The sequence below is a fragment of the Lepidochelys kempii genome, chromosome 5, assembly GCF_965140265.1.
Source record: "Lepidochelys kempii isolate rLepKem1 chromosome 5, rLepKem1.hap2, whole genome shotgun sequence".
Lineage (NCBI taxonomy): Eukaryota > Metazoa > Chordata > Testudines > Cheloniidae > Lepidochelys > Lepidochelys kempii.
In genome coordinates this window covers 10,617,863-10,640,137 of record NC_133260.1, presented here as the reverse complement: position 1 = coordinate 10,640,137, position 22,275 = coordinate 10,617,863, and the positions used below count along the sequence as shown (strand labels likewise).

Sequence of the window (22,275 nt, the reverse complement as noted above, 5' to 3'; positions counted from 1 at the left end):
ATTTTTAAGAAAGGGAAAAAAAGTGATCCAAGTAATTATAGGCCTGTTAGTTTGACATCTGTAGTATGCAAGGTCTTGGAAAAAATTTTGAAGGAGAAGGTAGTTAAGGACATTGAAGTCAATGGTAAATGGGACAAAATACAACATGGTTTTACAAAAGGTAGATCGTGCCAAACCAACCTGATTTCCTTCTTTGAGAGAGTAACAGATTTTTTAGATAAAGGAAATGCAGTGGATCTAATTTATTTAGATTTTAGTAAGGCGTTTGATACTGTGCCACATGGGGAATTATTAGTTAAATTGGATAAGATGGGCATCAATAGGAAAATTGAAAGGTGGATAGGGAATTGGTTAAAGGGGAGACTACAACGGGTCCTACTGAAAGGTGAACTGTCAAGTTGGAGGGAGGTTACCAGTGGAGTTCCTCAAGGATCAGTTTTGGGACCAATCTTATTTAATCTTTTTATTACTGACCTGGGCACAAAAAGTGGGAGTGTGCTAATAAAGTTTGCAGATGATACAAAGCTGGGAGGTATTGCTAATTTAGAGAAGGACAGGGATACCCTACAGGAGGATCTGGATGACCTTGTAAACTGGAGTAATAGGAATAGGATGAAATTTAATAGTGAGAAGTGTAAGGTCATGCATTTAGGGATTAATAACAAGAATTTTAGTTATAAGCTAGGGACGCATCAACTAGAAGTAACGGAGGAGGAAAAGGACCTTGGAGTATTGGTTGATCATAGGTTGACTATGAGCTGCCAATGTGATATGGCTGTGAAAAAAGCTAATGTCGTCTTGGGATGCATCAGGAGAGGTATTTCCAGTAGGGATAAGGAGGTTTTAGTACCGTTATATAAGGCACTGGTGAGACCTCACCTGGAATACTGTGTGCAGTTCTGGTCTCCCATGTTTAAGAAGGATGAATTCAAACTGGAACAGGTACAGAGAAGGGCTACTAGGATGATCCGAGGAATGGAAAACTTGTCTTATGAAAGGAGACTCAGGGAGCTTGGCTTGTTTAGCCTAACTAAAAGAAGGTTGAGGGGAGATATGATTGCTCTCTATAAATATATCAGAGGGATAAATACCAGAGAGGGAGAGGAATTATTTAAACTCAGTACCAATGTGGACACAAGAACAAATGGATATAAACTGGCCACTAGGAAATTTAGATTAGAAATTAGACGAAGGTTTCTAACCATCAGAGGAGTGAAGTTTTGGAATAGCCTTCCGAGGGAAGTAGTGGGGGCAAAAGATCTATCTTGCTTTAAGATTAAACTCGATAAGTTTATGGAGGAGATGGTATGATGGGATAACATGGTTTTGGTAATTAAATATTCATGGTAAATAGGCCCAATGGCCTGTGATGGGTTTTTAGATGGGGTAAGATCCAAGTTACCCGGGAAAGAATTTTCTGTAGTATCTGGCTGATGAATCTTGCCCATATGCTCAGGGTTTAGCTGATCGCCATATTTGGGGTCGGGAAGGAATTTTCCTCCAGGGCAGATTGGAAGGCCCTGGAGGTTTTTCGCCTTCCTCTGTAGCATGGGGCATGGGTCACTTGCTGGAGGATTCTCTGCTCCTTGAGGTCTTCAAACTACAATTTGAGGACTTCAATAGCACAGATATAGGTGTGAGGTCTTTTTTTGGAGTGGTGGGTGAAGTTCTGTGGCCTGCATTGTGCAGGAGGTCAGACTAGATGATCATAATGGTCCCTTCTGACCTAAATATCTATGAATCTATGAATCTATGAATCCCATGTGTCCCAGAGAGTGCAGCTCATTGTCTTTGCAAGCGTCCAGACAAGATCATAGAATCATAGAATAACAGAGTTGGAAGGGACCTATGGAGGCCATCTAGTCCAACCCCCTGCCCAGAGCAGGACCAATCCCAACTAAATCATCCCAGCCAGGGCTTTGTCAAGCCTGATCTTAAAAACTTCTAAGGAAGGGGATTCCACCACCTCCCTAAGTAACGCATTCCAGTGTTTCACCACCCTCCTAGTGAAAAAGTTTTTCCTAATATCCAACCTAAACCTCCCCGACTGCAACTTGAGACCATTACTCCTTGTCCTCTCATCTGCTATCACTGAGAATAGTCTAGATCCATCCTCTTTGGATCCACCTTTTAGGTAGTTAAAAGCAGCTATCAAATCCCCCCTCATTCTTCTCTTCTGTAGATTAAACAATTCCAGTTCCCTCGGCCTCTCCTCATAACTCAGGTGTTCCAGTCCCCTAATCATTTTTGTTGCCCTTCGCTGGACTCTCTCTAATTTCTCCACATCCTTCTTGTAGTGTGTGGCCCAAAACTGGACTCAGTACTCCAGATGAGGCCTCACCAATGTCGAATAGAGGGGAACAATCACATTCCTCGATCTGCTGGCAATGCCCCTACTTATACAGCCCAAAATGCCATTGGCCTTCTTGGCAACAAGGGCACACTGTTAACTCATATCCAGCTTCTCGTCCACTGTCACCCCTAGGTCCTTCTCTGCAGAACTGCTGCTGAGCCATTCGGTCCCTAGTCTGTAGCGGTGCATTGGATTCTTCCGTCCTAAGTGCAGGACTCTGCACTTGTCCTTGTTGAACCTCATCAGATTTATTTTGGCCCAATCCTCCAATTTGTCTAGGTCCCTCTGTATCCTATCCCTGCCCTCCAGCATATCTACCACTCCTCCCAGTTTAGTCTCAGACTCCTCCCAGTTTAGTGTCATGGGATGGGAACTGGAATAGGCACTAGCTGGCCGAGGTACTCAACAAAACAAAAGTCATAGAACAGTTGCAGGCCGCAGAGGCCCTGGGGCCAGTCGCGTAGCCGGGGGGTGGGGGGGAGCGGCCGCCCCCCCTCTGAGCACAAGTGGCACCTTTTTAATTTATAGGCGACTTTTTAAATTCGTACTCACCCGGCGGCGCGCCGAGTCTTCGGTGGCGGGGGCCTTCACGGGGTCTGGCTCGGCGGAGGGGGCCTTCACTCGTGCTGGGTCCTCGGCGGCATTTCAGTGGAGGGGGCCTTCAGTGCCGCCGAGGACCCGGAGCGCCGCCCGGTGAGCACAAGCGGGTGGCACCTTCTTTATGTCCGTTGCCCCTATTTGCTCCACCTAGTTACACCACTGCCTGGGGCTAGAGCTCTTTTGGTGTCAAAGGAGTTTTTGGAAGAGCATTCTCCATGTTGGCCCCTTAACTCTCCCTTAACTTCCACTTTGACACACCACATTCAGTTAACTTTTCAGTCAGGTTGCAAGGCCCATCTTTTCTCCCACGCATTCTGGAAAGGAATAGTTTGAGGTCAAGGGCAGCTTTTCAGTGTGTGTGTGTGTGTGTGTGTGTGTGTGTGTGTGTGTGGCAGGGTGGGAGTGGGGCGGATAGCGTTAGCTACATTCCTATCTAGGGTAGTCAGTTATATTGGATGATGATATCAATTTGTTCATTGTAATTGGTGTAAGGGCTCCCAGGGCACAGGACTGGGCATATATTACTGGAAAAAATATCTTTTATACATTAAAAGAATACATGAATTAACATAAGATTTCTCAACACAGAGGGACAAGGCTATAGACCTCTACCCTTCCTGTGTCGACCTTGTAAACAGAGAATCAGCCCAGACTGTTAGCCAGCAAGTTTCTTAGAAGGGTTAGTTTTGCTTTCTTTCCTAAAGTGGCATGACATGGGATCAGCCTGATCTCAGGCTGCAGTGCTTTCCAAAGTTACCGGTCCTTAGCTTTAAAAACACCCTGATTCTGCCCCTGTGAGCTTTCACCTGAGTTCACTCAGCCATTGCTTCTGGGCTGAATACACGTACCATGGCAGGGAGCAGGTATTTAAGATGAATTAGGAATATAAAAGGCCCGCTGCTTGAAAAGGAACCTGTAATGCATACCAAGTGCAGAGTGCAAGATATTAGGGTGATGTGATCTGGCTGATGTGCCCCACTAAGCAAAGTGCATTGTTACAGGTATTCCAACCCACTGGCCAGCTACAATTCTTTAATTGCCTCTCTAGGAACACATATTTCTAAGCACTGACTGCGTCATATGCGTTTTTTTCCACTGCAGTTTTATATTGCAAAAATCTCCACAAAAGCAGATTGTATTTTCTTAGGACCGTGAATGGGACTAAAAGGAGGCGCATATGACGACTGTTACGCCCATCTTCTGGTATGTTCGCCATGGGACTATCTATGCTTCCATGTCCCTGTGACTCGGGGCAGGTCAACACTTACAATGCTGCAGTGGCGCAGCTGTGAATGTCCTACTAGGTCTACAGAAGAGCTTCTCCAGTCACCATCGTTAATCCATCTCCATGAGAGACGGTAGCTATGTCAACGGGGGAGGTCTTCCCATCAACACAGCGCTATCTACACCAGGGGTTAGGTCGGTATAACTGCATCGCTCATCAGGGGTGCTGGACCAATTGGTATAGTGGGGGGTACTGAGAGCCATTGAACCAAACTGTAAACCCTGTATAGGATGGAAACCACTTCAAGCCAGGGGGCGCTGCAGCACCCCCCACACCCCTACTTCCAGAACCTAGGTTGCTCACGGGTATTGATTTTTTTTCATACCCATGAGCGATGTACTTATACTGATGTAAGTTTATAGTGTAGACCTGACCTAACCTGACCACTATAAGGTGGATAGAAAGCTGGCTAGATTGTCGGGCTCAACAGGTAGTGATCAGTGGCTCCATGTCTAGTTGGCAGCCGGTATCAAGTGGAGTGCCCCAAGGGTCAGTCCTGGGGCCAGTTTTGTTCAATATCTTCATAAATGATCTGGAGGATGGTGTGGATTGCACGCTCAGCAAGTTTGCAGATGACACTAAACTGGGAGAAGAGGTAGATACTCTGGCAGGTAGGGATAGGATACAGAGGAACCTAGACAAATTGGAGGATTGGGCCAAAGGAAATCTGATGAGGTTCAACAAGGACAAGTGCAGAGTCCTGCACTTAGGACGGAAGAATCCAATGCACCGCTACAGACTAGGGACCGAATGGCTCGGCAGCAGTTCTGCAGAGAAGAACCTAGGGGTTACAGTGGACGAGAAGCTGGATATGAGTCAACAGTGTGTCCTTGTTACCAAGAAGGCCAATGGCATTTTGGGCTGTATAAGTAGGGGCATTGCCAGCAGATCAAGGGACGTGATCGTTCCCTCTATTTGACACTGGTGAGGCCTCATCTGGAGTACTGTGTCCAGTTTTGGGCCCCACACCACAAGAAGGATGTGGAAAAATTGGAAAGAGTCAAGCGGAGGGCAACAAAAATGATTAGGGGACTGGACACCTGGGTTATGAGGCGAGGCTGAGGGAACTGGGGATGTTTAGTCTACGGAAGAGAAGAATGAGGGAGGATTTAATAGCTGCTTTTAACTACCTGAAAGGGGGTTCCAAAGAGGATGGCTCTAGACTGTTCTCAGTGGTAGCAGATGACAGAACAAGGAGTAATTGTCTCAAGTTGCAGTGGGGGAGATTTAGGTTGGATATTCGGAAAAACTTTTTCACTAGGAGGGTGGTGAAACACTGAAATGCGTTACCTAGGGAGGTGGTGGAATCTCCTTCCTTAGAAGTTTTGGAGGTCAGGCTTGACAAAGCCCTGGCTGGGATGACTTAATTGGCGATTGGTCCTGCTTTGAGCAGGGGGTTGGACTAGATGACCTCCTGAGGTCCCTTCCAACCCTGATATTCTATGATTCTAAGAAAAGATCCTTTCCTCGCCTTTTCTAGTCTTTTCTTTTCCGAGCCTGCAGGAAAGGAAATAAAAAGGGAAGACACTAGTGAAACTCCCATTAATCTTCTTATGTCAATTCTTATCCTGCCGAAGTGTGACATTTTGCCTTAACTGGTACCATCATTGGGGAAGATCAATGGTATTAGTTTAATGAAGATACCACTCAAGTGTTCTACTTAATGAGAGGTTCTGACTAACCCTCCCAATAAACTCAGAGATTTATAAAACCTCAAAATTAAATTACACATTCCAGAAGAAAAACCAACCCACAGCTTACTCCCTCAATTACCCTCCCGCATCACTTGTAGCAAATAATTCTCTGTTTGAAAAGCAGCTCAAGTAATAAATTGAAGGATGGAACATGTGTTCTGTACCCTGTGCATAATGGCAGTTTGATACCTCATACATTTGCAATGCTTTCTTACTCTAGCAAACTATTTCTGAAAAAAGGCTATTCCATTGCACTCCGGTTCTATATAAATCCATTGTAAATTCTCTCCCTGTCTCCCCTGTATAGAATACCCACTTCAGCAGAATAGATAGAATCCCAACAAATGATCAGCATGTGGAGAAGGTGGGAAGGGAAAGGGAGAGTTTTGTAGTGCTTTCCCTTTCATTGCTAAGGCATAGCAACATATTCTCTGTTTGTTTGGCAGCAAGCCTTCGATGGCTCTTAGCTATGAATACTATAAAGAATGGTATATATGCACCACACTTCATGCAGTGGATGAAGCAGCAGGCAATGTCAGTGACACACAATGCTGTTTGTTGCATTTTGAACAGACTTTATCATGACCTGTCCAGTCTAATGTTTAATGCCCTAATTCAGCAAGGTACTTAAGCATGTATACAACTTTAAGCATTTGAGTAGTCCCAGGGAAATCAATAGGACTATTCATATGCTTAAAGCAACACATGTGCTTATGTATTTTATTGAATATGGGCCTCAAAGAACTTGCTCCAGCACTAGAAATTATTTTAGTTCTGGACTTGTGGCATGTAAGTCAAACAAATTTTCCATTACATCTAAAGATCTCCCCCCCCCCCCCCCACACACACACACATGGTTCCTGTTACTCCCCTTCCTCCTCTGCAATCTGGTTCTCCATGCATACATTACCCTCTTCCTCTTTAAGTATCTATCGTATTAGTCCTGTCTTCCCAGTAGTGATAACATAATATTAATTAGGGAGAGATTTGTTTGGGTTAGATCATATCTTTACAAAGGTATGCACATTGCCTAGCACAATCAGGGCCATTGTCCTGCAATACAAATACGAAATACATAAATAATTATAATTATGATTATGGATTTGAAAGTTTAGATAGGTAAGAATAAAAGGGATTGGTTAAACTGGCTTTAAAGTTCCTTTGTGCCACCAAAGCAGTGCAAAGCTGCCTTAGCAGGAATCAGAATTTGGCTCAGTGGACCTTTGAGGGTTTTCTTGGGTTTGCTTTTTTGTTGTTTTCTATTTTTCCTGATCGTGGCTAAATAAGCAACATTCACAGCCTTCGTTTTACATGCTAATCTTTTTTGTAACCATCTGTTGGCAGCAGATGATAAAAATTAACAAAACTTTGTTGTTGCTTAGAAGAAAATTTGAATAAATTCCTTGGGTTTAAGTACTAAAAAACAAATTAATCTTTGAAGTTATTTTCATACAAATAGAGAGATCCTACTTCTAATAAGTATCTATAAATAAATGTCTTATTTTGTCTGCCCTCTTCTGCCTGACAATACATTCTGCTAGGCTTTGAAATCAGTGCATCTTTAATGATTATCGATAATTTAGAAAATTGTGAGATCCGTGAAAACGCTTTGAGCAACTGACCCTTAATCATTCTTCTTGAAGATTAACACTGAAGATTTAACAGCCCTCAGAGTCTCTTCATATTAGAAACAGAGCTGCCCATGGAAGATGTGAAATAGCATGGCTTTGAGTATCCTATTTTGTCAAGTCCCAACTCCATCTTTCCAGAATTACATCCTGGTATAATGTTGCCTTAACCTTACCCATCAGTTCTGCTGTTGACAAGATAAAGCCACAGGAATGCAGTTCAGAGAAGTGAACTACAGCTTCAGAGCCAAACCTGCAGGTAATTTCCATAGCTGGCTTTACATTAAACACCAGGCCAATTTAGTTATTTATCGCTGTATGTGATAATGAAGGAGTAGTGATTATTGCCGAGTTCTAACGATAGGTCTGGGAGCATTGTGTATTTCATGTCACTCAAAATCATCTATGTCTCTTTATTTAAAACAATGATTTCTCATAACACAAATTAAAATAGCTGGGAGGGGAGGACTCCTTTTGTACAGTGGCTAGTGCAGGTCTGAGCGGCGGAGAGGATCACAGTGGGGATGAGCATGAGAGAATTGTGTGAGCCCTGCAATTTGAGGCTGATTGCACCTCGAAAGTCATGGTTATTTCTCTGTTGCATCTTTCTTCTTTTGGAAGTGTATTTCTTTCAGCCTCCTGCTGCAGTGTTTCTGGGCCTCATTTATCCTTGGGCTGGTATAGGGGCACAGTGGAAACATTCTGAGCCCTTTATTATTCAGGGGTTGGGGCAGCCCATGGCATACACCAGGATGGCATTCATAGCTGTGCTAGCCTGCACACCTGCAGGTGACGCAGAATTGCTGGACATATATCACATTGACCATACCTCTTCCTGGTCTTGATATGTCTCCTTCCCTGGCCCACCTCCATCATGCCTCCTGCCTGACTTGACATTTCCATTGCACTGGGGGTTCCTATAGAGATAGCTCAGAGCTGTGTCTACTCCTGGTATACAGGTCTCCTATGCCATTGGTAAAGCCTGTGTGGGCTTTGTACCTGCCCTTCAGACTAGCTGGGTGAAAAAGGTGGTAGGGTGATATAAATCAGGCCTTACCAGTGCAATCCTACTGACTTCAGCAGAATTACTCTTGATTTACACCAGTGTAAATAAGATCAGAATCGGATCCTGAATATTTATTACACAATATTTATACAACTGGAACAAGGTCACATTCTAATCACTGATACTCCTAAAGCATGCAAACAGCAAACTTCGCATTCAGAAAAAAGGAACAAATGGGGCAGTCTTCTTATGTGACATCAGCTTTTGTGTAAGTCTGGGGAAAGCAAGCAATGGAATGAGTTGTAACGCACTCCCAATAATGATTAATTGTGTGGCAGCCTTTATCTCATCGTGCCTTGTAATCTAGAAAGTCAGCAAAACTGAGCCCACAGAATTGCTTGCAATGAAGTGAGAGTGAGGTTTCCTCAGCTGATTACCTCTGAAGACTTCCAAATGGCTTTAAGAGTAATGTCAGTGTCTTGAAATTCTGCACTTGCATTTGTGCCATGTGATCAAATTATCCCCATGTTGCTCATTTAGTGATGGGGTAGAAAGTAGGCCATGTCTTCCAGTTTGAACTGATTTCCTTTTGATCTTGGTTTTCCCATTTTAATGAGGGCTGTCAGCGCTCAGTGGCAATGATGAAATGGTTAAAAATGTAAATGGCTGGAGAATGATGCTGGTGGTGGGGGGGGGGCGTTAAAATATTTTTTTTAATCTTCCAGGACATAAATAATTTGTAGGTAAATAATGTCAGTGCTGCTTGTATTTAGAAAAAAAAAAGAAAGCTTGATCGATTTGCCTCTCCAGTCTAGTTTTACCTATCTTATACACAATGATCACAATGGTATACAAGCATGTAGTGAGCAATATCATTTAACCAATGAACACAGTAGGCTGGATTCTTAAACCAACCAGAGATTCCTCTTGGAGACTTCCACCTGGGCAGGACATATCACTGCCAGTGTAAAGCTTCCTATAACACTATGTCATTGCCATAACCTTTGTATAAGGGAATGGAGAGGTCAGGTTACAGGGCATAAAGGGGTGAGTCAGCTTGAACTCCACTAGGCCTGATTCCCTTCTGGTTTAAACTGCAGTGCTTACGCCAGTGGCAAAAGTTAGAGCCACCCACCTGCTGCTCTAACTTCTGACAACACTGAGTGGCTGGGTATTAGGGAGCAGCAGCCAGCTCCATGTACTCATCACTGTCTTGGACGTAGTGGAGAATGGAGTTCAGAAAAGAGCAGTGCAGCTTCAGAGCCAAACCTGCAAGTCCTGCGCTGAATAATTCCTTCTTTACATTTACATTTTTACATTTTACATTATTTTACAGTGGGGATAATTTGTTTCTGTCAAAATACCAACCATTTAGAGCTTGATCCAAAGCCAATAGAATTTTTTCTATTGGATTCAATGGGTTTTGGATAAGGCTTTTGGAACAGAGTTGAACGACTTGCCTTCCCTTCTTCCTTAGTTTTGGCATCAAAGCCCATTACGTCCTGCAGCAACCACTCTAAAACTGAGTCTAAATGAAGCTTTTAAGTCTGTAGTTGCCACTGTGTTTACCATTGAAAAGCTAATGAGGTCACCTTGGATGGAACTCTAAGTAACAAACGTTTAGGAGAATCCTTGTAACTATTATCATTTCATCTGTGGCCTATACAATTTCTCCGTGGCAGAGCTCCTAATGACTCAGGCAGAGGGTGCTGATCGCCACCACTGTAGGTGTGAGGTGTGTGAGGGGAGAGACATTGCTTTCCAGTATGGAGACCAACACCAGCCTTGCCATGCTGATTTTGCTGATTTTGCTAATGCTGACTCTCTGAATGAAACACCCTTTGAGATGCTGCTGCGGCTGTTCTGACAAAGATGAAAAGGTTAAACACAGCACAGACTGATCCTGAAGGAGATTTTCTCCGTATTGACAACCCAAGGGCATGCGTAGAAAATTGATCCATTTTGATTCTTCATCCCTCCATCCCAAAGTACAAATGTTTTGGTGTTCTTCATCTGATGCGCTCCGGTGATTGCCAGTGCCTCCCCATCTGCACCCAAGCTTGGCGTTTCATGCTGTCCTTTCAGTTGTGCAGGACTTGACCTTAATATGTAGCTGGCTGTCATTAACATGGCAGCTCATCCATCACCGCCTCCACATGCTGTCAGCAATCCATTTAATCTCACTTGTAATTTTCCGAGGGAGGCTTGCAAAAGCCACAAACAGAATTTTAATGTTGTAAAATGCTGTTTGGAGCCAGTAAATATTTTCTTTCATTGTGAGGTCATGCTACACAAACATTCCCCAAGTTCAGTTTAGCTCCCTTTACTTTAGGAGACCGCACATCTGTATAGACCCCAACCTGCAACCCATACACCCCAAATGGGCCACATTCTTTGCTAATGTGACTGGTGAGGCAGTGGCAAGCTCAGCTCCCTGACCCCAACCTCTACAGTTACCCCTCCAACTCTCTCTTCAGTTGAGTCCTGATCTTCAGATGCTCAAGTTCTCTGACCAGTCCAGCTCTGTGGCTGCTGCCATAGGGCCTGATTCAATCCCAGTTTAAATCAATAGAAACACGTGTACACACTTCACCCAAATAGAATTTGGATCAGGCCCCTGGAGCCTTCAACAGCCCGTCACCTTAACTCCCTCTATGCCTCCCTTCTATCCATTGTCCCACACATACTCCTCCAGGCTCCAGTGTGCCATTATTTTAAAAGAGTGAACAAGATAACCCAGGTAATTATAGGCCTGTCTGTCTGACATTGATCCCAGAGTGGCTGATTTGGGATTTGATTAATAAAGAATTAAAGGAGGATAATATAATTAATGCCAATCAACGTGGGTTTATGGAAAATAGATCTGTCAAACTAACTTGATTTTTTTTTTAGGCGATCACAAGTTTGGTTGATAAAGAGAATAGTGGAGGGAATATAATTGGGGTATATCTACACTGCAATTATAAACCCACGGCTGGCCCATGCCAGCTGACACAGGCTCACGGGGCTTGGGCTAAGAGGCTGTTTAATTGCAGTGGAGACATTTGGGCTTGGAGTGGAGCCCAGCTCTTGGACCCTGAAAGGTCGAATGGTCCCAGCTTGAGCCCGAACATCTACACCCAATTACACATATCCTTAGCCTGAGCCCCATGAGCCTGAGTAAGCTGGCATGGGCCTGACACGGATTTCTAATTGCCATGTAGACATGTCTTTAGATTTCTATCAGGCATTTGTCTCGGTACCTCATGACATTTTGATTAAAAAAAACCTAGAATGATATACAATTAAGTTGGCACACCTGAATGGATTACAAGCTGTCTAACTGATAGGTTTCAATATGTAATTGTAAATGGGGACTCATCATCAGGCAGGTGTGTTTCTAGTGGGATCCCACAGAGATCTGTTCTTGGTCCTATGCTAGTTAACATTTTTATCAATAACCTGGAAGAAAATATAAAATCATTGCTGACGAAGTTTGCAGATAACACAAAAGTTGGGAGACTAGTAAATAATGAAGAGGAGGACAGGTCACTAATACAGAATGACCTAGATTTCTTGGTAAGCCGGACTCAAGCAAAACAATATGTGTTTTAATACGGCTAACTGTAAATGGATACATCTAGGAACAAAGAAAATAGGCCATACTTACACAATGGGGGACTCTAGCCTGGGAAACAGTGACTCTGGAAAAGATTTAAGAATCATGGTGGATAATGAGCTGAACATGAGCTCCTAGGGTGATGCTGTGGCCAAAAGGGCTAATGCAATCCTTGGATGCATGAACAGGAGCATCTCAAGTAGGAGCAGAGAGGTTATTTTACTTCTGTATTTGGAACTGGTGTGACTGCTGCTGGAGTGTCCAGTTCTAGTGTCCACAATTTAAGATTGATGTTGATAAATTGGAGAGGGTTCAGAGAAAAGCCACGAGAATGAATAAAGGATGAAAAAACTTGCCTTACTGTGATAGACTGAAAGAGCTCAATCTATTTAGCTTTACAAACAGAAAGATAAGGGGCAACTTGATTACAGTCTAGAAGTACCTACATGGGAAACAAATATTTAATAATGGACTCTTCAATCTAGCACAGAAAAATGAAATTTTCAGATTATCAAGATCCAATGGCTGGAAGTTGAAGCTAGACAAATTCAAACTGGAAATAAGGTGTACGTTTTTAACAGTGAGAGTGATTAACCATTGGAACAATTAAGCAAGAATCATGGTGAATTCTCCATTACTGACCATTTTTTAAACTAAGATTGGATGTGTTTTATGTGCTCTAGGAATGGATTTGGGAAAGGTCGATGGATTGTACAGGAAGTCAGACTAGATGATCACAGTTGTCCCTTCTGGCTTTGGAATCTATAAATCTGTAAATTTCATCAGCTACGGCGCAAGCCTTCACTCATACTTTCTCCCGTATGACCAGAATTTTTCTCTGGCAAATCATAACAAGTTCATCAACCAAACAGTGTACCCTCCCTAGAGAAGTCACAAGCTCCATCTCCCAGGGAACATATTCTGCAATTTTCTCCCTTCCCGACAGATCAGGGCTGCCTCTAATAAATTCCAGATCTGCATTCTAGGATTCCCCTAATCCCATGATATGGGCCTCCAGGCAACCGTGAGATGTTAACAAACCTTTGGTTAGTTCTGACATGGGCTGGATTTGATCTCACAATGTAGTCAGTACCCCTGAAATGAGATGCACAGAGGACTGACCGTTGCAGTCATGTTGAGCCCCAGTGCCTTTATTCAGAGCTTTATACCCCATTACTAATCTTCAGAACCATCTAATCCCATGACTGATTTATTATTTGAAAAAAAATCTTGCATTTTTCCTCAGCACATTGCTGGGAGTTTAAAATTTCATCAGCAATCAGATAATTATAAATGAATTTACAATATAGATATTCTAGAGTTATGCTCAGACTTTCCATTTGAAGACCCTGTTTTCAGTTACTTCTAACTTTGCCAACTGGGCTGAAGTTTTCCACGTTGGGAGTCTGCCTCAGACTTGGAAAGTTTCAGTAAAAACAGTTCAGCAGTGCCTGAGTATGAAATAAGGGGGAAATGCCATATGTTGCCAATTTTGAAAAAAATAACCATTTGTTATGACACTTTATTAACCTCAATGCTTTGAAGCAGGGACATGAAATCTGGTAGCAAGGGTCACCCTGGACTCAAAGAGCTGACTTTTGCTATCTCTCTGAAAATCCAATCAAATTTGTGCAAGTCATAAACCAGTGAAACTAGCTGCATTGAGTTTATTAGAGAACTCCAGCAAAATTCTCCAAACGATCTGTCTCTACTGAATATGCCCCACCCCTACTGAGCTCCATGCTAACTATACTCAGCGTGCACCACCCCCACAGAGATTACTAAGCATTCTCCATTCTCCAGCTGAGCAGGTCTTTTCCTGCCATTGTTCCTTTTGTCTGGTGGGAGCTTCTGTGGTGTCAGGCAGCAGAACTGAGAGAAGAGACTCTCTCCTGTGCTCTCAATGGACCCCAGGCAGGAGGAAGTATGAGGGAAGCGAGGAGGAGGGCACAGAAAGACTATCAGGAGGATGGGGGCAGGGACAGAGGAGTGGGGGAAATGGACCAGGCATTTTCCAAGGTTGAATACTTGACTTTGAAACCTTAACTTTCGTTTAACATAGCTGTTTTAGGGGTTTTAAAGATTATTATTTTATGTAATAAATAAAATCTTCAATAAAATTACAGCTCCATTTACGGGTTTGCTCAGAGAATTGCAGCGCCTTTAAAAAAGTGAATTCCTCCTTCAACAAGAACAAGGCACAATGAGAGAATGATTAAAAAGTACAAAATAGGCCATCAGAGTCTTCTATTCACACAATCAGTTTCTCAGTGGTGCCCATTAGACATACTGAATCATGCATTTTGCTTACACAGCTGCCCTGAGAAAAGCAAGGAGCATATTGCTACCACCTCCTTTTGCAGAAGGTGGGCAATTATAGCAGTCTTAAAGTGGTAACACTCTTTCTTGGTGTCATTGAGTATCATTTAGGTTAGCGTACAACTGACTTGCTTACCTTTACAATATCTGTTATCACTTTAAGATTAAAATAATGTATAATCCTGCTAATGTTTCAAATTACTGGGCTGAACACAGGGGTATCTGGGTAAAATTTTATGGCCTGTTTTATGTCGGGGGTCTGATTAGGTGATCTGTTGGCCCTTTCTGGCCTTAAACTCTATGGATGAATACGAAAATCTGCAACTCTCCAAAAAAAGTATATGCATGGATGTGATAGCTACAGACTAGTTTCCAGGCTAGATCGGTCTATTGGTCCATCTAGTCCAGAGTCCTGTTTCTGATAGTGATCAGCACCAAATGCTTCAGAGGAAGGTGCAAAAAGCCCAAGATAGGAAAATGATGAAATAACCTATTCATAAAGAAAGTCTCCTTCTAACGCTAGCTGGTAAGTGGTTTGCTTACACCCTGAAGCACGAGGGCTTATATCTCTAATAAATGTGACAGAAACACTGGCTCAATGTGATTGGGCTGAAGAACAAAAGATGGCTTAGCCCTGACGTACTCAAAGGAAATTGGTATTTCTCACAACCTAGGATTTAGTTAGATATTGATAGGGGTCTCACACAGCCCTCATCTTATTATCATGATTTTAAACATATTTGAATAAATCCTGATATCTAAATATAAATAAATATAAAAACTGGGACTCCTGGCCTTGAATTTGAATTCAATTCTGAAGGTTTACCCTTCCAGCTTAGTACTCAACACTGGTTTGCATGATGGTCTGGGGCTTAGGAGACCTAGGTCCACATCCCTGCCCTTCTGCAGATCTCGCGTACATTCTTTAGTCTCTCTGTGCCTCTGTTTCCCAAGTGAAATGAGGATAATAGTATTTCCCTGCCTTTCAGGGTTCTTGCGAGTTGCTTAAATACTGTGGTAATGGAGGCCATTAACGTATAGAATACTTATATTCAGACAGCTTGTGGACAGTCTTTGATGCATTCTACTCTCCGTGACATGATGTGTTAGTATGTTTGGCTATTAACCAAAAGATTGGTGGTTCATATCCACCTAAGGGTGGAGCTCCTTGTGATGGGTTCCCCTGGGGTACCACCTGGAACTGGGGTACCACTGAGCCCTCTGACCCACCAGTCTGGGCTCCCTCTCACACGGTGCTTCTGTGACAAGCTGCAAAGCCCTTCAAACTTGCACATTCACCAGCATTTACACAGGTAGGGCCACACCCAGCTGCAGTCACATGCAGGCTCTCTAACCAGCAGCTTCCCAGCCTAGGACCGCAGAGCAATACCGTCCTGCCCTGGCTAAATCTGTCCGGTAGATGGGTTTAATACCTGGTCTACCTCTCCCCCAATGTGAAGAGGGCCATGCACACTTGTGGTAACCAAACTAAGATTTTTCCCAGAAACCTTAGTCACCACTGGTTTGGATTAAATCATAAAATAATTGTATTAATTAAAAAAATAGATTTTAAATTATTATGAGTGATAGCAAACAGATCAAAGCAGATTACCTAGTAAATAAACAAAACCACAAACTGAGCTTAACATATTAGGATAGGATATGAATTAGCAAATTCTCACCCTGAGTGATAAACAGGGTGGCAGATTCTTAAGGCACAAGCTGCCTTTGCTTTGCAGCTTGGGTTTCCCAGGTTTTCATACACAGGCTAGAAATCCCTCTAGCCTGGGTCCATCACTTCCCCCAGTTCAGTCTTCGATCCTCAGGTGTTTCCAGGTTTGTTGTTGTAGGGAGAGTGAGGTACCATCATGATGTCATTTCAACCTTTTATGTCTTCTTCCCACTTGCTGGAAAGCTCTTTTGCTGTGACCTGGGTCCAACAGTTCCCTTTGTGTAGTGCTATCACTAAGAGGTTTTATTGTACACAGTTCCTGGGGCAATTCTTGTGCTTGTGTGCATTTCCTCAATAAGCCATTAACTTTGTTTGGCCTTGTTACTGTTGTATCTGAAAGGCGGCTTTGGGGTGTTTTCAACCTCTCAACAGGTTTCAGTGACACATACCTAGCCAAACTTCATAACTTCACATTCAATGATAGCACACACAATCCAATGAGATATTGATGTCTAGCAGATCCAGACTCTAAGAATGATACCTCACAAGGCAAACTTTGTGCAAAACATATCCTAATTATATGACAGTGGTGAATAAGGGGTGCCAGGGTGTCACACTCCTGTGATTCACAGGTCAGACTAGATGATCTAAGGCTCCCTTCTGGCTTCAAACTTTATTAACCTGTTGTTGTTAATGGCCTTTTTTTTTTTTTGGTAGGTCTCGACTGAAGAAGGCATGAGCTTGGCGAGAGAGTATTCTTGTTCCTTCTTTGAGACCTCAGCTGCCCTGCGCTTCTACATTGATGATGTCTTTCATGGACTGGTGCGGGAAATCCGCAGAAAAGAATCCTCACTGCCCCTGACAGAGAAGAAGATGAAGAGGAAGGACAGTCTGTGGCAGATGCTGAAAGGATCTTTGAAGAAGAAAAGGGAAAGCACAACCTGATGGCACTTTCCAGTGAGCCACCTTTAGGGAGCTGATCACAGTCATCTGTAGCAATTCCTAAGGCAGCATTTACACAGCATTGTCAGGGCCCAGTTCTGGAGTCCTTTCTCTGCTTTCATTCAGTCCTTATGCAGGAATAACTTATATGAGGCCCAATCTATGGTTGTCTGGTAGCCCCTTTATGCCAAAATAGCCAATGCAGAAGGAACCACATAACAGTCAGTTACCCTTCCCCTCACTTTTGGCACAGTAGGCCCTCTTGTGTAAGATACAGAGGCAGCAGAGCGAACATTGTACATTTCCCTGCATGATCCCCCAGCAAGGGGTATTCAAGGTCATCAAGGATAGGAAACAGTATTTTAGGCATGGAGCAATTCTCCAAAACGGGCCATGTTTGGCAATTTAATGTACCCACCATACAAACATCCAAGTCATATATAATTTAAAAGCTTATTTTATGTATGTTTGGATGAATTATGATGTGGAGCAGTCACATGGTGTCGTAAGCTGGTAGGCATGGTGAAATAATGGTACCCCAAATGAAAAAGTGTCACGTTGTGCATCGTTCCTGCAACATTGCAACATGATTATAACTACAGCTTTTACTGTTTATGTTAATTTCAACACCTTAATGTGGGGTTCCTTGCTCAAAGCCACCAAACAACAAACTATTAACATATCTTATTGGTTTTTCATGGACAAGCATTTTTTTTAGAATGGATTAAGCTGCTCAGCATGTGGCAAAAATGCCGAATATCAACATTTTGCAGTAAGCTAACATCAAATATTTTCACATCACAGATTCTTAATTGTCAAAGTATCTCAGAAGTGATTATAATAGTTGTCAATATTTTCAGTTGAAATATGCGACGTGATCAATCTCACAGAGAAGGTGGTGCATGATTAGCTGTAGATTGCATGCCCATCATTTGTCCTGCCAAGTGGGTAGATAGAAATGTATGTAAATTCCTAACATAATGCTTCTCCATTTGTAAGCTTTCGTACAGACAAAGTAGCATCTTGGTCTGCCCAGTAGAAGCTTTTCATTTGTAATTGTCTACGTGTGCAGTACTATCCTTTGAAATATTCTAGAAACTAGCTTTTTTCATTCAATGACACTTAAGCACAGGCTGGCATTAGTGTTAGAGATGACAATACACCTCTTCATACTGGGTTGCAATCAAAGTGCGTTTCAATCAGCAAAAAATGGCAATTTTGATATTAACATATAGATCTAGTTTATATGTAACATAGCACAAATCTGAATATTTGTAAAAAATGAAAAAATTATGTTAGTGGGGGTGGTATTGCTAAGAATACACTTTGGAAATTTTACCTCTACAGGGAGCTTACAGTATGTGAAGGCATGGAGGATACAAGCTCCTTAATAAACAAAGGTTTCAGAGTAACAGCCGTGTTAGTCTGTATTCGCAAAAAGAAAAAGGAGTACTTGTGGCATCTTAGAGACTAACCAATTTATTTGAGCATAAGCTTTTGTGAGCTACAGCTCACTTCATCGGATGCATACTGTGGAAAGTTTAGAAGATCTTATTATATACACTGAAAGCATGAAAAAATACCTCCTCCCACCCCACTCTCCTGCTGGTTATAGCTTATCTAAAGTGATCACTCTCCTTACAATGTGTATGATAATCAAGTTCATAAACCAGTCGGAGAACACTTCAATCTCTCTGGTCACGCGATTACAGACATGAAAGTCGCTATTTTACAACAAAAAAACTTCAAATCCAGACTCCAGCGAGAAACTGCTGAATTGGAATTCATTTTCAAATTGGATACAATTAGCTTAGGCTTGAATAGAGACTGGGAGCGGCTTAGTCATTATGCAAGGTAGCCTATTTCCCCTTGTTTTTTTTCTTACCCCCCCCCCAACCCCCAGACGTTCTTGTTAAACCCTGGATTTGTGCTGGAAATGGCCCACCTTGATTATCATACACAATGTAAGGAGAGTGATCACTTTAGATAAGCTATTACCAGCAGGAGAGTGGGGTAGGAGGAGGTATATTTTCATGCTTTGTGTGTATATAATAAGATCTTCTAAACTTTCCACAGTATGCATCCGATGAAGTGAGCTGTACCTCACGAAAGCTTATGCTCAAATAAATTGGTTAGTCTCTAAGGTGCCACAAGTCCTCCTTTTCTTTTTAATAAACAAAGGCTTTCCACAAACTTTTAGAAATGTGCTATTTGTCAAGAAAAATCAAAAGAATTCAGAACTGTCAAAAGCTGCCAGTGCTAGACAGAATTCTGTGATGCTGGCAGTAGTGGCAGGAGAGATGAATGGTATTGGCACCTACTGGATTAATTCCCTATTTTAGCTGATGTGTCACCAATACTCTATCATAGGGGTTGCTTTCAGACATACATAAGCAAGTTAAATTTGGCACATGTCAGAGTTGTACTGAACCCAGGAAAGAAAACAGACTCTGAATCTGATCAGACAGCATCATGTTCACCTGCTTCCATAGCTGCCAGAGCTAGTACATCCTCCACTTCTACACTCAGTTGTGTTGTTTGCTTGCGAAAAACACACCATTAAGATAAGAAACTTCACAAAATGGAAACATCTGAGAAAGCAGCTAATCTAGGAAAGGCATCACTTCAAAGAGGATAATGACATGTTGTGTAGAATATCTGTGGAAGACTTGATTGCTCAGAATGGAGTCTATCACTCAACATGACACTCTTCCTACTTCAGTAAAACAAATCTTAAAGCAAAACCACCTCGTTACACTGCAACAATGCAAAAAGAAAAGGAGTACTTGTGGCACCTTAGAGACTAACAAATTTATTTGAGCATAAGCTTTCGTGAGCTACAGCTCACTTCATCTGATGCACCCAGTGGAAAATACAGTAGGGAGATTTTATATACACAGAGAACATAAAACAGTGGCTGTTACCAATATTGCGACTTTTAGGTCTGTAATCGAGTGACCAGAGAGATTGAAGTGTTCTCTGACTGGTTTTTGAATGCTATAATTCTTGATGTCTGATTTGTGTCCATTTATTCTTTTATGTAGAGACTGTCCGGTTTGGCCAATGTACACGATTTCAACAATTTCCATCCCACCATCAACCTCAGCCTGGACCAGTCCACACAAGAGATCCACTTCCTGGACACTACAGTGCTAATAAATGATGGTCACATAAACACCACCCTATACCAGAAGCCTACTGACCGCTACACTTACCTACATGCCTCCAGCTTTCATCCAGACCACACCACACGATCCATTGTCTACAGCTAAGCTCTATGATACAACATTTGCTCCAACCCCTCAGACAGAGACAAACACCTACAAGATCTCTATCAAGCATACTTACAACTATAATACCCACCTGCTGAAGTGAAGAAACAGATTGACAGAGCCAGAAGACTACCCAGAAGTTACCTACTACAGGACAGGCCCAACAAAGAAAATAACAGAACGCCACTAGCCATCACCTTCAGCCCCCAACTAAAACCTCTCCCATGCATCATCAAGGATCTACAACCTATCCTGAAGGATGACCAATCACTCTCACAGATCTTGGGAGACAGGGCAGTCCTTGCTTACAGCCAGCCCCCCAACCTGAAGCAAATACTCACCAGTAACCACACACCACACAACAAAAACACTAACCCAGGAACCTATCCTTGCAACAAAGCCTGTTGCCAACTGTGTCCACATATCTATTCAGGGGACACCATCATAGGGCCTAATCACATCAGCCACACTATCAGATGTGATTAGGCCCTATCAGAAGCTCATTCACCTGCACATCTGCCAATGAGATATATGCCATCATGTGCCAGCAATGCCCCTCTGCCATATACATTGGCCAAAGTGGACAGTCTCTAAGTAAAAGAATAAATGGACACAAATCAGACGTCAAGAATTATAGCATTCAAAAACCAGTCGGAGAACACTTCAAATCTCTCTGGTCACTCGATTACAGACCTAAAAGTTGCAATTCTTCAACAAAAAAACTTCAAAAACAGACTCCAACGAGAGACTGCTGAATTGGAATTAATTTGCAAACTGGACACCATTAAATTAGGCTTGAATAAAGACTGGGAGTGGATGTGTCATTACACAAAGTAAAACTATTTCCCCATGTTTATTTTTACCCCCTACTGTTCCTCACAAGTTCTTGTCAACTGCTGGAAATGGCCCACCTTGATTATCACTACAAAAGGTTTTTTTTCTCTCCTGCTGCTAATAGCTCACCTTACCTGATCACTCTCATAACAGTGTGTATGGTAACAGCCATTGTTTCATGTTCTCTGTGTATATAAAATCTCCCCACTATATTTTCCACTGAATGCATCCAGTGCAGTGAGCTGTAGCTCACAAAAGCTTATGCTCAAATAAATTTGTTAGTCTCTAAGGTGCCACAAGTACTCCTTTTCTTTTTGCGGATACAGACTAACACGGATGCTACTCTGAACCCTGCAACAATACAATCACCTTATGACATCTCATTGTATCAGCTGCTTGAAGCGAGACTAGAGATAATGATCTTATGTATAACAAGAAGGCTGTTCAAGCTGCTACAAAGTTATAAAGCCCTATTTCCCTCAGATGTAGAAACTGCAAGCCACTCCAGAAGCAAATTACAGGCAAAATTAGAAAAACACCACGGTTCTGCAATTTCATTCCATGAACAGCATGGACGAGGCAAGTCTACCATTGTTCTATGCAGCACAAAAACATTAGCTGATGCTATCCAAGATGCTACTAATCTGAAGCAGAAACATAAGTCATCCAAACACTTTGTGGATGTTCTTTTGGCGAGTAACCCTGGTCAACAGCTTTCAAATGAATAAGTGGTTTTGTATAATGCCACTTCAATCATTCCATCTGAAACTAACTAAAATAAAACCTCTGAATAGCATCCCAAACCAGGTGATTGCCGTTAACAGAGGTCTGGTTCTTTTGGGCCCCAGCTGCTGCAGGAATTTGTCCTTTGGTTAATAGATAGAGACATATAATTCAGACAGCAATGAATATCATCCTTCAGAAGACAGTCAAAGAGGGCAACTGTCAATTCTGGAGAGCATAGTATTTAACAGTTCCAAAATTATTACACTTTTGCACATAAGCCTTGCTGCACAGTTACACCATGAGTTTGGATTTCACAATTTAAGTGAAGTACTACACCTTCATGGAT

At 42.4% G+C, this 22,275-nt stretch overlaps 1 protein-coding gene across 2 annotated transcripts in view; it reads left to right on the top strand.

Moving 5' to 3' along the window:
* Positions 1-20,508, top strand: part of RIT2 (Ras like without CAAX 2) — a 277,916-nt gene extending 257,408 nt beyond the window's left edge. Inside the window, exons 5-6 of one of the 2 annotated variants that reach the window (XM_073343438.1) lie at positions 16,873-17,112; positions 20,142-20,508. In XM_073343438.1, coding sequence (XP_073199539.1) covers positions 16,873-17,100 — 228 coding nt within the window. In that variant the 3' untranslated portion in view covers positions 17,101-17,112; positions 20,142-20,508. Of the gene's footprint in view, positions 1-16,872; positions 17,222-20,141 lie in introns of those variants that run through there. The other variant, XM_073343437.1, reaches the window with a different exon arrangement.
* The last annotated feature ends 1,767 nt before the right edge of the window (positions 20,509-22,275 follow it).